Raw genomic sequence first — 15,214 nt, 5'->3', positions numbered from 1 at the left:
TATGGATACCAAGGGGGAAGGAGGGGTGGGATGAATTGGGAGATTGGGATTGACATATATACACTATTGACACTATGCATAAAATAGATAACTAATGAGGACCTACTGTATAGCACAGGGAACTCTACTCAATGCTCTGTGGTGACCTAGATGGGAAGGAAATCCCAAAAAGAGGGGATATATGTACATATATAGCTGATTCACTTTGCTGTACAGGAGAAACTAACACAACATTGTAAAGCAACTATACATGTGTGTTTATAACCAGCCCTGTCACAACTCAGGCACCTGCAACTGGCCCGCACAGCCGAGTGTGTGCATACAAACCAGCTTGGGCCACTACTGCTGCTTACTCTGGTCCTCTCCCTAGTTTATGGACCTGGAGGTGCTGCTGAGAACCCCAACAGCCATTGTAACCTCTGCAGACCCCTGGCAGTGCTTGCCAAAGACCACACAAATTGTCGATGTTGTGGATCCCAACGGCCTGATCTACTGAGTTACACCACAATCCCCAAGACATGTAGCCACCACATGCCCCTCCACTTGGCACCTGCAGCACTAACCCAGGGTCACAGCACTCTCCGGCATGTCCCCACCCCAGGTGAAAGTCTTTTCTTAGCAAAATCAGTCCATAAAGTCTCTTCTTTAAATGTGCAGACACCTATGCAAGGCTAAAGGACCATGAAGAATCAGGGAAACGTGACTCCACCAAAGAAATACAGTAAAACTCCAGTAAATGGCCCCCCAAAACTGGAGATACAGGATTTGCTACATACAGTTATGTAGGTCGTAAGTCTGACATGGGTCTCATGGGGCTAAAATCAAGGTGTCATCTAGACTGCGTTTCTTTCTTAGGCTCTAGGGGAGGATCTCTTTCCTTGTTGGCAGAATTCAATCACCTGCAGTTGGAGGACTGAGATCCCACTTCCTTGCTGGCTGTTAGCCAAAAGCGATCCCCAAATTCCAGACAATACCTGCGTTCATAACACCTTTCCTGCATCTTTAAAGCCAGCAAAGGCAAGCTGAATCCCTCTCATACTTTTCTTTCTTCCTTCATTCTCTCACTCTTCTGTCTTCCTCTTAAGTTTTTATGATTAAGAGCTCACATCATTAAATTGCGCACACCCAGATTACCCAAAATAATCACCCAAACTCAAGGTCTGTGACCTCAATCACATTTGCAAAGTCCTTTTTGTTAGGTTAAAGGTTGTGGGGATCAGAGTGTGGGCATCTTTGGGGGAGCATTATGCTGGCTACCACAGGAAGAATCTGAACTTATTTAGTCCCTCAACAATATTAGGAACTCAAGTTTCTTTTCCTTGACTCTCCACACTGATGTCCATAGCTTTATCTTTATCTCTGCCTGGCTCCTCTTGTGGTCATAAGAGAGCTGCCAGCAGCAACTAGGCCTACCTGCTCCCTTGCCCACAGACACCAATAGAGACACTGACTTCACCTTCCCAGGATTTCTAAGAAAGCCTCATACCGTGTTATACTGAACCATATTGACTATGCTTGTACATCAGTAAACCAACAAAGGCAAGGGGAATGGGACAAAGAATAGTTTAGACTAATTACATGAGACAATCTAGAACTATTAGGGAGGCTGCAGTCTACTCGTTTGGTTCTCCTTTAGTCACACCCTTCTTCCAACACTTACACTTTCAAAAATGCTCATGCTCACACTGAGCAGGTCAATCCACCTCACAAAACGGGAACAATCCAGTCTCATCGAGTTACTGCATCTAACTTCAGATCAATGATGTGAGTAATATGCCTTCCCTTAAAGTGGCTCTGGAGGTAGACTCATATAGTCAACATCCATTTAGGCAGCATATGGTTACAAGGTTAAGTTACCTACACGAAAAATAAACTGGTGAAGAAAACGTAGGGTAACCACAATTAAATTTAGAGAAGTGAAGAATGACACAATGGTCAGTGTTAACTGGCCTTTGGCACAAAGTATATCCTTCTAGAAAGAAATAGCTAGGATTCTTGGCCCTCAAAATTCCAAAGGCTAGGAACCATAGCATGATCTCATTTAGACAATGGTTGTCATTAGGAATTTCAGTCTCCTGGCAACAAGCCTCTGAGACCCTCCCATTTCCCAAGGCCCTGAATTTAGAATGGTCATTACCCACTGCATTACAATTTGAAACTATCCATTTCTTTCTCCAGACTGCGTTTAAAATATATCTTTATTGCATTAAGTTGAGTAGTTCCATTTACCAGGTAGAAAATGCTTAAAAGGACGTATCTTGGAAAGGTTGAAGGCAACAGATTTGTGCCTCATACTTACTTCAGATTTGCCTCATACTTATCTCTTGTTAAATCTCCTTTCTTTCAAACCCATACTCACACTAACTTTGGAAAAGATGAATGCTTTACTTCAAGCTAATCTTGCAAAGCTGATCTGTAAAACTAGGCCATAAGTACAAAGGATTTTTTTTTTTTAACCAAATCTGAATTTTAGAGGCCTCTTGGATCTAAGCAGGAAATGGGCAGGGCACTTCAATATCCTGAATTTTTTTTGTACAAGTTCCCCCCAAACCACAGCCTCATAAAATATATGGTCTGTGCCCCCACATATCATCAACTTCCCATTTAGGAACAGTGAGACATCCTTATTGCCCTCTTTCCAAGTTAAATCCATATCTTAGAATCTTCCACTAGCAAGTGGAAGTACCAAGTTCAACACCAGTACCAAGTTCAATACCAGTTTAAATGCTATGGACTTCAAGTATGGAAAACCATTCAAACTGGCTTAAAATTGAGTTAACTTCTTTTTTTTATACATTTATTTATTTACTTATTTTTGGCTGCGTTGGGTCTTCGTCGCTGCGTGCGAGCTTTCTCTAGTTGCGGAGAGCGGGGGCTACTCTTCATTGCAGTGTGCGGGCTTCTCATTGCGGTGCCTCCTCTTGTGGAGCACGGGCTCTAGGCTCATGGGCTTCAGCAGCTGTGGCACGCAGGCTCAGTAGCTGCGGCGCACGGGCTTAGTTGCTCCGCGGCATGTGGGATCTTCCCAGACCAGGGCTTGAACCCATGTCCCCTGCATTGGCAGGCAGATTCTTGACCACTGCGCCACCAGGGAAGTCCCGAGTTAACTTCTTACAACAAGAAATTCAGAAATCAGGCAGCCTTTATCAGTTGACCTATTCCACAGCTCCAGATGTTTTCAAGGATTCAGGTTTTTTCCATCTCTCTGTTTTGCTGTCATCACCTCGAGGGTCATCCAACTGGTGTCGTCATTATTCCAAGAGTGCTGCCATCAACAGGTTGAGCAACATGCTTCCTTGTTCACAGCAGATTGGCTTCTCTTTTCCAGAGACGCCCCCCCCCCCCCCCGCCCACAAGCCAATCTGTCCTCAGTGTGTCACTGGCCCAAAATGATTTAGTTCTGCACCCTCTCCCCAAACGAATCATTGATAAAAGTAGATGAAATTAAGCATGGACGGCTCAGTCCACTCATCTGGGGTAGAATGTAAACTGAGATGCCAAGTACAAATTTAACCACAGTGTCAAGATAGGTACTGACAATTTTTAAAATGATACCCTTTCACATAAATTTGAAATGTTTAAAGGTAGGTTATCTTAAAACAAAAAAGGGTCAAACTGATACAAATAGCACAATATACTTAAGAAGAAGTGAATTCAGTTCTCTTTTACCCATTAAGACCAGCTCAAGTTCTTAACTCTTCAGAACATCTCTCAAGACTCTTACGAAGAATACTCAATCCCTCATCTATGCACCTACCTCTTACTATAACGTTATTTTATATTTAGCTGTATGTCTTCTCCACTGGAATGTAAACTCTTTAAGGCTGAGGAGAAAACATTCATTTTTCCCTGAGGGTATCAAATACAACATCTGACACAGTAGGCACTCAAATGCTCAATGAATGACTTAATACACAGATGTTTAGATGATTAACGTGTTTTTGCTGATTTCACACTTAAGAAGTGGTAGATGCAATGTGGATAAAAAGTGGAGACTGGGGAGTTCCCTGGTGGCCTAGTGGTTAGGATTCTGGGCTCTCACTGTGTGGCCTGGGTTCAGTCCCTGGTTGGGGAAATGAGATCCCGCAAGCTGTGCAGCACGGCCAACACAACAACAACGACAAAGAAGTGGAGATTGGTATCTTTCTGGAGCTACTTGCTTTTGCTGAGATCACAGATTTATAAATTCCTCTAAGGGGAACAATAAAAAGAAAAGCTAGAGGCAGTCAATGTTATTAATACTTTCTCTTTTCATCTCTCCATCCTATTTTTCTCTTCTGCTAACCAATTCTGATCTTTCCTTTTATTTTTTTTTTACCTGTGCCTAAGGCTACTTAAGGGTACTTTCCACCTTCATTGATTTAAAACAATGAAATAAAAATGTAACTTAATTTAACAGTTAAGTGCTCACTGTGTTGCCAGACTCGGTTCCATACTATGGACACAAAAAACAAATAAGATAAAACTCATAATGTAGTAAGGGAATCAGATAAAACCAACATAGTGTGGTAAGTCGTGTAAAATGAGTATAAAGTACTATGGGAGATAAATGAGTTTGTCTAATTGGGCAAATACCTAAGAAACCAATAAATCCTATACACATTAGTCATTCAGAATGTTCTATCAAGTCTTGTATTGTTGGGTAGTTGTTCTAATTTTTCTGTAATGTTAACAGGGAGAAATAAATGGTTGAAAATGAAGTGTCAGGGGGCATTATGAAAAAGGACACAACTTAAAAATGCCTAATATAACCAAAATCAAGGAACAATGCAGGAATTCATTTTTGATCAAACTACTATTTCGATCTGGAAGGGGCAGTGTATAGCCAGTCCATTCTACTTTTGCTCAAAACTGTGATTTTTAGATGAAAAAATATGCCATCAACTATTTCTGTCATTCTCACCAATTCTCCCCAACAGACAACAAGTGGGGTAGCATGTCTTAGTCAAGAGGAATTGATTCTAAAACAAAAAAAAGAGACCAAAAACATTCCAAAATGAGTTCTAAGTGTGGGTCCATCAAACTATAGTTATGTTCTAAGTTAAAAATGCAAAATGGTGAAGGAGGCAAGTTCAGAAAATGAAAATGCTAAAACTGTGTTCACACAAGATCTAAACGTATTAAATACAAAATGTTTACAATGAGAACTCTGCATGTGCTCTTATTTTTTCTTACTAAGATAACATAATGGGGCTTCCCTGGTGGCGCAGTGGTTAAGTATCTGCCTCCCAATGCAGGGGACATGGGTTCGAGCCCTGCTCCAGGAAGATCCCACATGCCACGGAGCAACTAAGCCCGTGTGCCACAACTACTGAGCCTGCGCTCTAGAGCCCGCGAGCCACAACTACTGAGCCTGCACTCTAGAGCCCGTGAGCCATACTACTGAGCCTGCGTGCCACAACTACTGAAGCTCACGTGCCTAGAGCCTGTGCTCCACAACAAGAGAAGCCACCACAATGAGGAGCCCATGCACCATAACGAAGAGTAGCCCCTGCTCGCCGCAACTAGAGAAAGCCTGCGCGCAGCAACGAAGACCCAATGCAGCCAAAAATAATTCATAAATTAATTAATTAATTAATTAACATAATGGAATGTGCCTTCCCAAAAACCAGAAGGGGTACTTTTTAAAAGTGTCAGAAATTGTGGCTCTAGTGGAGTAGTTGGAAATAGCCAGATACAACTCTGCCAAATTAAAACATCAACTCAGTCTCTGAAGGACTGAGTCAAGAAAAAAAATTCCATTCTAAATATTTTAAGTGCTATTTTATATTATGCAGGAGGCACAAGGATCTACAAAATGGCTCCTTAATAAATGTGCTGATGTATGCTTCTGAAAAACTTACAAAGATTAAAAAAGAAGGGAGTGTCTGAAGTCTGGCTACATTAATGTGCAGGACTTACTAACCAAATCTCACACTTAGCTTTTTACTATTACAGAAGGCTATGAGATGGCAACAAAATAAGGAATAAAACACCTCTGTACTTATTTTCTTAGTAATACTTATCAAATCTCAAATGGCAGAAATAACAGATTCGTATAAAACCTCACAGTAAAAACAAACAAAATCTTAAACTTCCTTAGGTCACAGTAACTTACCTCTTAGAAGTAAAATTTTTTTCCAGCTCTTCATTGTGAATCAGTTTTGTATCTCCAAACTGCCATGAAGACTGTAGATCACAGCTTACATCAAGCCGGCACTGATTAAGAGTATCGTGTATGAAATTATACTCTCTAGTATTGGTGCAACAAGGTGACAAGTAAACTAAAAATAAAGAAAAGGGCAAGTGGTTATTTGTGTTTAAAATGACATCGTTGGGACTTCCTGGTGGTGCAGTGGTTAAGAATCTGCCTGCCAATGCAGGCAACACCGGTTCGAGCCCTGGTCCTGGAAGATCCCACATGCCACGGAGCTACTGAGCCGGTGCACCACAACTACTGCAGCCTGCGTGCCTAGAGCCTGTGCTTCGCAACAAAGAGAAGCCACCGCAATGAGAAGCCCACTCGCCGCAACTAGAGAAAGCCCGCGCACAGCAACGAAGACCCAACACAGCCAAATAAATAAATAATAAAATGACATAATTGTACATCTGCACAATCACAACTGTGTATCAATATAAGACACAAAATAAAAAAATATTTGGAATTTTCTTTAACCATCTGGAGGCATTTATATTTAAGATTCTATAACAGTAATACAGACTTCCTATACCTCGTATAAATGAAAATATGAAACTTGTTTTTCTCCACTACCTATAGGGAGTTCTTAAAAGTTGACGCAGATATACTAGATAGTACTAGAATTCAGGTGACTTGTTTTCAACTTAAGATGTACAGACTCTATAACATACAGTGCTACACAAACCTGGTAGCTACTGTTAGTGCATGAATATTTCTTGAATTTCCCCCGAATAAGGCAACCTATATACTAGTAAACTGGTTATTTTGACTTGCAAAAATACCAGAACATCGCTGTAAACTCTTGGCTGACGTGGTGGCATGACTAAGAGGCACTCTTTGAGAAGACAATAAGCAGTGTTTTAAGCATTGCTATATTAAGTAGATGCATAAAAGAATAAAACCCTCAAGGAAGAGGACTCGGAGGAAACTGGGGAATACAGTTGATTCTTGTTATTTGGCGAAGGTATAGCCTATTAAAGTTGCTGCCAAGAGTGAATTAGTGAATACTGAACTATTAATCTTAGGAGAAATACAGGGTTAGGTTCCTGTCAGCCTCTGGTCACATTTTTGACAACTGGAATGCCATCTGCAGTAAGTTTGTTTGCCAACATCCCGGTAAAACAAGCCAGTCTCATCAGGGATGGAAACTTGCCACATAACCTTTTCCTGTATAACACTTAGCAGGTGTCTTTAAAATTCTCCCCCAGCCTCCTGTTCTGCAGAACCTGCCTACCTGCATCCCTTATCACCTTTTGAAATGTGTGAGTCAGCCAGCACTAGCCAAGAGGGACCTAACATTTTCCTGCCCCTGGGGACCATGACTGTAAGTCTCTTTGGCTTTTTGCCTCACAACAATGCTGCCCACAAGCTATTTATTTATTTATTTATTTGTGTGTTGGGTCTTCGTTTCTGTGCGAGGGCTTTCTCTAGTTGCGGCGAGCGGGGGCCAATCTTCATCGCGGTGTGCGGGCCTCTCACTGTTGCGGCCTCTCTTGTTGCGGAGCACAGGCTCCAGACGTGCAGGCTCAGTAGTTGTGGCTCACGGGCCTAGGTGCTCCGCGGACTGTGGGATCTTCCCCGACCAGGGCTCGAACCCGTGTCCCCTGCATTGGCAGGCAGATTCTCAACCACTGCGCCACCAGGGAAGCCCGTCACAAGCTTTTTATTGGTGGTCATCTCATGAATCTATAAATGTAGATTCCATCCTTTCCACAGGAAAGGAACCACAAATGTTCCTTTAACACTTTCTGGAGAGGCTTGATGTACAAACTGGCAAATTTCCTCTTCCTTTTCCTGAAGGTTCCATACTGTTGGTCAACAGCACTATAACTTACCTTACAGTGTAGTTTTTGTGACACATATTTTCTCTGTAAGGCACATCATAGACTCCTTGAGCTTAGGAACACTAGACAGCATTTCAGCATGATATGGTGGAGACCATTTTAAACGTAGACATCACCGACAAAAATGCAAACAACACAGCACTAAGTAGGTGACTAAACGGACACTTATTTATAAGGAGAGCTGGAACAAGATGCAGAGCTCCGTCTCATCTGGCCTCATCTAGGAACATGTGCATCAAGTGACTCAAATTTTTCACCACTCGCACGTGTCTGCAAATGACTGTGAAAGCACTGCTGCTGAGTACTGATGCTGGGGGTTACAAGCAAATTTTCGCAAGTAGGAGAATTTGCAAATATGGAATCTGTGAATAATGAGGAACAACGATATATATAATTTAAACCAATTTCCATGTATATGAATCTAATTAACATAAACAATAGTCCTTTGTATTTAACAATCAACAGAATAAGTTACAATGGCAAAACTAATACAAAATATTACAATCCTCTGTTTATCAAAAAAACCTCATTCTTCATCCCCTTCCCATCTTAAATTCTATTATTAAATTAAAATAAAATTAATCCAAGTAAAACTAATTTTCGCTTTAATATTTGTAACAATTTGTTACAAAGTTTGATCATTTCATAAGATATGAGATATGATTTTGTGCATGTATGCCTGTGTTTAACTTCTTATTTTGAAGTGAATATAGATCACACAACATTCTTATAGAGGCCCTGTATACCCCTAACCCAAACTCCCCAGTGGAAACATTTCATGTAATTATAATAAAATATCAAAACCAGAAAAATGACACTGGTATAATCCACAGTCCTCATTAACATTGTACCGTTTTATGTGCAGTTATGTGTGTGTGGGTAGTTCCATGCAATTTTATCACATGTGTAGATTCATGTAACAACCACTATAATCAAGATACACAACTTTTCCACCTCTCATGCTACTCCTTTACATACAGTCATACTGGTACCCCATACCTCTTCTCTTCCTCTCAATCCTGGAAACTACCAATCTGTTCTCCATCTCTGTACCCTTTATCATTTCAAGAATGTTTTGTAAATGGAATTTTGTACTTCAACCTGTGGAGACTGGCTTTTTTCATTCAGCATATTCCCTCTGAGATCCAACCAAGCTGTTGTTGTTCCAGTAACTCATTTTTTAAAACTGCTGATGAGTATCCCATGGTATGGATGCATCATACTTTAACCACTCACTCACTGGAAATCAGGGTGATTACCAATTTCTGGCTATTACAAATAACGGTGCTATAAACATTTTTGTTTGGACTTAAGTTTTCATTTCTCTGGGATAAATGTCCCAAAGTGCAATTGCTGGGTCATATGGTAGTTGCATGTTTAGTCTTTTAAGAAACCATCAAACTGTTTTTCAAAACGGGGCTGAGCTATCTTACCTGACCATCGGTTGCATGACTGATTTGGCTTCCCCATATTCTCCCTAGCTTTTGGCATTACTATTCTTATTTTAGCCGTTTTAACAAGCATGAAGTGACACCTCGCTGTGGTTCTGATTAGCACTTCCTCAATGGCTATGATGAGCATCTCTTTGTGTGCTTATCTGCCATCCACACCTCTTTAGTGAAATGGCTGTTCGTGTCTTTGCCTGTTTTCTGCTTGGATGTAACGCTCTCTTTTCCCTTACTATTGAGTTTTGAAGGTGCTTTATATGTTCTAGATGAGAGTCCTTGGTTAGACTGATGATATGTAAATGCTTCCCCCCACTCGTAGCTTGTCTTTTCACCTTCCTAACAGAGTCTTTCACAGAACAAAAGTTTTAAATTTTGATGGAGTCCAGTTTACCACATTTTTTTTTTGGATTGTGCTTCTGGCATCATGCTAAGGACTCTTCATCTAACCCTAGATCCTGGAGATGTTTTCTTCTAAAAGTCTTACAGTTTCCCGGGATTCATTTTGAATTAATTTTTGTGTGAAGTTAGGGTGAAATTCTTTTTTTTTTTTTTTTTGCCTATGGATAGCTTTCAATTGCTCCATGACATCTGATGAAAAGACTACCTTTCCTCCACTCAATATACCCTTGTTAAAAATCAACTGAAAGGAAACCAATTGAGCATATTTCTATAGGTCTATTTCTGGAATCTCCATTCTGTCCCACTGATTTAAGTGTCTATCTTTGTGTCTATCTTTGTCAATGCCACAGTGTCTTGATTATTGTAGTTACACAGTAAGCCTCAGTATTGGCTACAGTAATTCTAAACGCTTCTATTTCAAAACTGTTTTCGCTATTCTAGTTTCTTTGTCTTCTCATGTAAATTTTTAAAATTTATTTATTTATTTTTGGTTGCGTTGGGTTTTCGTTGCTGCATGTGGGCTTTCTCTAGTTGCAGTGAGAGGGGGCTACTCTTCCTTGTGGTGCACGGGCTTCTCATTGCAGTGGCTTCTCTTGTTGCAGAGCATGGGCTCTAGGCGCACAGGCTTCTGTAACTGTGGCTCGTGGGTTCAGTAGTTGTGGCTCACGGGTTCTAGAGCGCAGGCTCAGTAGTTGTGGCACAGGGGCTTAGCTGCTCCACAGCATGTGGGAATCTTCCCAGACCAGGGCTCGAACCTGTGTCCCTGCATTGGCAGGAGGATTCCTAACCACTGGGCCACCAGGGAAGTCCCTTCTCATGTAAATTTGAGAACAAGCTTATTTATTTACAAAAGGTCTTGCTGGGATTTTGATAGAAACTGCAATAAATCTACAGATAAATTTGTGGAGGACTGACATCTTCATTATGTTGAGTCTTCTAATCAATAAGCACAGTAGGGCTTCCCTGGTGGTGCAGTGGTTGAGAGTCCGCCTGCCGATGCAGGGGACATGGGTTCGTGCCCCCGTCCAGGAAGATCCCGCATACCGCGGAGCGGTTGGGCCCGTGAGCCATGGCCGCTGAGCCTGTGCGTCCGGAGCCTGTGCTCTGCAACGGGAGAGGCCACAACAGTGAGAGGCCTGCGTACCGCAAAATAAATAAATAAATAAAATAAGCACAGTATACCTCTCCAATAACTTAGAATTTCTTTGATCTCTTTCATCAGCACTTTGTGGTTTAAAGCATAAAAATCCTGTATATATTTTATTAGTTTTATACATAAGTATTTCATGTTTTGAGCTATTAGAAATGGTATTATCATTTTGATTTTCATGGGTTCTTTGCTAGTATATAGAAATTCAATTTATTTTTGTATTTTGATTTTCTATTCAGTGACCCTGCTTAACTTGTTAGCTCCAGGGTTTTCTTCTTTTTCTTTTTTGTAGGTCCCTTGGGATTTTCTATGTAGACCATTGTGTAATCTTCAAATAGGAACAGTCTTATTTCTTCCTTTCTAATTTCTATGCTCTATGCTTTTTATTTCATTTCCCTGACTTTTTGTGCTGGTTAGAATTTCCAGTACTATGTTGATAGTAAGAGTGGTAAAAGAGAACATTCTTGCCTTCTTTCCCTACAGAGAAAACATTCAGTTGTTCATCATTAAGCATGATGTTAGCTATGGGTATTTTTTACATACTTTTTATCAAGCTGAGGAAGTTCTCTATTCCTAGTTGGCTGAGTCTTTATCATGAGTGATTTTTTTGTCAAATGCTTTTTCTGCAAAAATTGATATGATCATGTGATTACTATTATTTATCCTGTGAATACAGACTGACTTTCAAATACCAAACCAGCCTTGCATCCCTTGAATAAAACTCTCTTAGTTATAGTATATAATTGATTTTATACCTTGCTAAATACAATTTCCTTATATTTTGTATAGGATTTCTGTGTCAAGGCTCATGATGGATATCGGTCCGTAGTTTTCTTTTTTTTTTGTATTACATTTATTTAGCTTTGGTACCAGGGTAATATTGTCCTGATAAAATTATTCTCTCCTCTGCTATTTTGTGGAAGAAATTGTAAAGAATTTGTATTAGCTCTTTTCTTTAATGTTGAGTAGAATTCTCCAGAGAAACCATCTGGGCCTGGAGATTTCTTTTCCAACAGTTCCTGTGGGTTACTTGAACATTTTTAAAACAGCATTTTGATTTATTTATCGTGTTTTTATAAAAAACTTTTAATTCTGAGATAACTGCAGATTCATATGAAGTTGTGATGTATATCAGAGAGAGATCCTATATCCTATTCACCCAGTTCCCTTCAATGGTAACATCTCACTTTATAATTGCCTTAAATACCTTCTCTACATATACCAAGAATCACATTGAAGAATGTCATACTTTTTGTTCCAACTGTCAAACATAATTAAAAAACTCAAGAGGAGGACTGTCTATTGTATTTCCCTATATTTTTACTCTCCTTCGTTCTTCCGTCATTACAAATGTTCCCAGCTTTTCTTTTGTCATTTTCTATTTTGAGAACTTTGTTTAGCCATTCTAAACTAAGATCTACCAATAAAAAATTCTTAGTTTTACTTCATCTGAGAATGTCTACTTCAGTTCTATTCCTGAAGAATATTTTTTCTGGGGACAGTTCTTTTCTTTCTGCACTTAAAAAATGTTGTGCCACTTCCTCTGGGCTCCATGGTTTCTAATGAGCAATCTCCTGTCATTCAATTTTTTCCCCTATAAGTAACATTTAGTTGCTTTCAAGATTTTTTCTGTTCTTAGTTTTCAGAAGTTTGATTATGATGTGCCTTGTCATAGACTTCTCTGGGTTTATCATGTTTAGGGTTTATTCAACCTTTTGATTGTACAGGTCTATGTCTTTTGCCAAGTTTGGGGAATTTTCAGCCAGTATTTATTCAAATACTCTTTCAGCTCTATGCTCTCTTCTACTTCTGGGGCTCTGAGAACAAAGACATTAGGTCTTCTATTATTATTCCACAGGTTCCTGAGGCTCGGTTAATTTGATGTGTTCTCTGTTGTTTAGGCTGGGTAATTTCTGTTATTATATCTTCAAATCCACTGCTTCTTTCCAAAGTCTTCTTGATTCTTCTTTGGAACCCATCCAATCAGTTTTTTATTTTAATTATTGTATTTTTTCAGTTCCAAAACTTCTACTTAATTCTTTATTACATTTTCCATTTCTTTGTTGAGATTTTCCATTTTTTCATTTGTTTCAAGAGTGTTTGTAATTGCCTGTTGAAACATCATTACGACGGCTGTTTTAAAAGCCTTGTCAGATAATTCCAACATCTGTTTTATCGTGATGTTGGCATCTGTTGATTCACCTTTTCTCATTTGAGTTGGGATTTTACTGGTTGTTGGTATGATGAGTGATTTTTTTAAATATCTTGGTCATTTGGGGTATTGTTAAGAGACTCTAGATCATATTCAATCTTGTGGTTTAACAAGCCTCTACTAAAACTAAGCCAGCAAGGGACTGTGCCAGTAGGGAAAGGCTGGGGGTGGGGAAGACTCTGACTCTTTACCACCAGGACATCCTGGCTCTCTACAAGGTCTCCACGGACACCCTTGTTGCGGGGGGGGGGGCGGCTGTCTTGTTACCATGAGAAAGGGGTGCAAGTCCATGCTCCTGACTCAGCCTCCACTGACACTGTGGGAGGGGGACAGATGCTTTGTTACTGGTGTGTGTGACAGAGTCTAGGCTCCCCACTTGGCCTTCAGACTCTACTCCCACTGAAAAGGGGCAACTCATCACCCACTGACACTGAAGGGGCACGGGATAGCAGAGAAAGGAACGTATGAAGTTCCAAGAAGGGGAGAGGCACAGGTGGAAGGGGAGAGGCAGAGGTGGAAGTCTAGGCCCTCCACTTAGCCTCTGCTGACAAAGGTGTAGGGCCTATTTCTTTTTATTCCCCCTAGTGTTTTGCAGGAATAGCATGTTCACTGTCAAACAGGTTTCTGTCATTCTGGGATACCCCATTCCCAGTCCCTGGCAAGACAGAACAGACTTTTCTTAGGGCTTTTTGTGTCTGTAAAAGTTGGCATTCCTGGGTTGTGGTCACCCAATCTGAGATGTGGAGGAAACAAACAGAAAATCCAGAGAACTTAATGCTACATCACTCCGTAACTCCCAGGGTCCCATACTGATCCAACTTCTTCTCTCCACCATTCAAAGTCTTCTTATGTTTGTTTTATGTATGACGTCCAGTGTTTTTAGGTATACTTAGTGGGAGGGATAGGAGACATGTGTCTATTTTATTTTGTGTGGAACCAAAAGTACATGTGTATTTAAGGAATTAAAAGCCTGACTTAACCTAATTTTATGTAGAGTCAACCTAATTTTATGTAGAGTCAAAATAGAAGACGAGGGCTTCCCTGGTGGCGCAGTGGTTGAGAGTCCGCCTGCCAATGCAGGGGATGCGGGTTCGTGTCCCAGTCTGGGAAGCTCCCACATGCCGCGGAGCGGCTGGGCCCGTGAGCCATGGCCGCTGAGCCTGTGCGTCCGGAGCCTGTGCTCCGCAACGGGAGAGGCCACAACAGTGAGAGGCCCGCGTAACACACACACACACAAAAAAAAGACGACGAGCATAAACTAAGAATCAGAGAAATGTAGTAACAGTTATGAAATAATCCCATCTTCCATAGAAATATTACCTTTCTCAGCTGTCCTCCTGATCTTGGGAATGGTGAATTTTTTCAAGGGATTGACATCTATACCAGTAACAAATAAAGGTTCAGTAGTTGAGTTCATTTTCCATGGCATCTTGTATTTAGCAGTCTTTTTCATTTCCATTTTGCTGGTGGCCTAAAATCAACCCAAAGTTATTAAACAAAAGGTCAATAAATACATAAGAGGCAATGGCAGTAAAACTATTTAAAAGTTATTACATGAAATTGAATAAAGATATATTTTTGGTCACACTCACAACAGATTTCAATCTCAATTTGGCAGGTTACCCAAAAGAGAAAATGAATTAACAATTTTGGGTTTTATACAATATAAAAATATTTATTTTGTAGTTTCTAATATACATTTTCCTTGCAATTTAAAGCCTGTGTGTTTCCGAAAAGCTTAATAACATCCAAACAACAATTTCTGTTAACATTTGGTTAAGCTCTTGCCAAGTATCTATTTTTTAAAGTGTTTTTCCTATACACTTCTGTGAATTGAATGATATTCTCTAAATTAGAATCTTTGGCTTTGGGAGAAACTTATGAAAGTTTTAAACCAACTATTGCATGGCTATCCCTACAACTGATAGCCTAAAACAGTCACTATCACTCACTGGCTATTGCTCCACAGTATTACTACCAATG

At 40.2% G+C, this 15,214-nt stretch overlaps 1 protein-coding gene across 1 annotated transcript in view; it reads right to left on the bottom strand.

Annotated features, from left to right (window-relative positions):
* TEX15 (testis expressed 15, meiosis and synapsis associated) overlaps nucleotides 1–14,697 on the bottom strand; it is a 40,915-nt gene extending 26,218 nt beyond the window's left edge. The window contains 2 exon segments of the mRNA XM_067721498.1: nucleotides 6,098–6,263; nucleotides 14,552–14,697. Of these exon segments, the coding sequence (XP_067577599.1) occupies nucleotides 6,098–6,263; nucleotides 14,552–14,690 (305 nt within the window). The 5' untranslated portion in view covers nucleotides 14,691–14,697.
* Between the last annotated feature and the right edge of the window lie 517 nt (nucleotides 14,698–15,214).

The sequence above is a fragment of the Pseudorca crassidens genome, chromosome 21 (genome assembly GCF_039906515.1).
Source record: "Pseudorca crassidens isolate mPseCra1 chromosome 21, mPseCra1.hap1, whole genome shotgun sequence".
Lineage (NCBI taxonomy): Eukaryota > Metazoa > Chordata > Mammalia > Artiodactyla > Delphinidae > Pseudorca > Pseudorca crassidens.
This window is presented reverse-complemented; position numbering and strand designations above follow the sequence as displayed.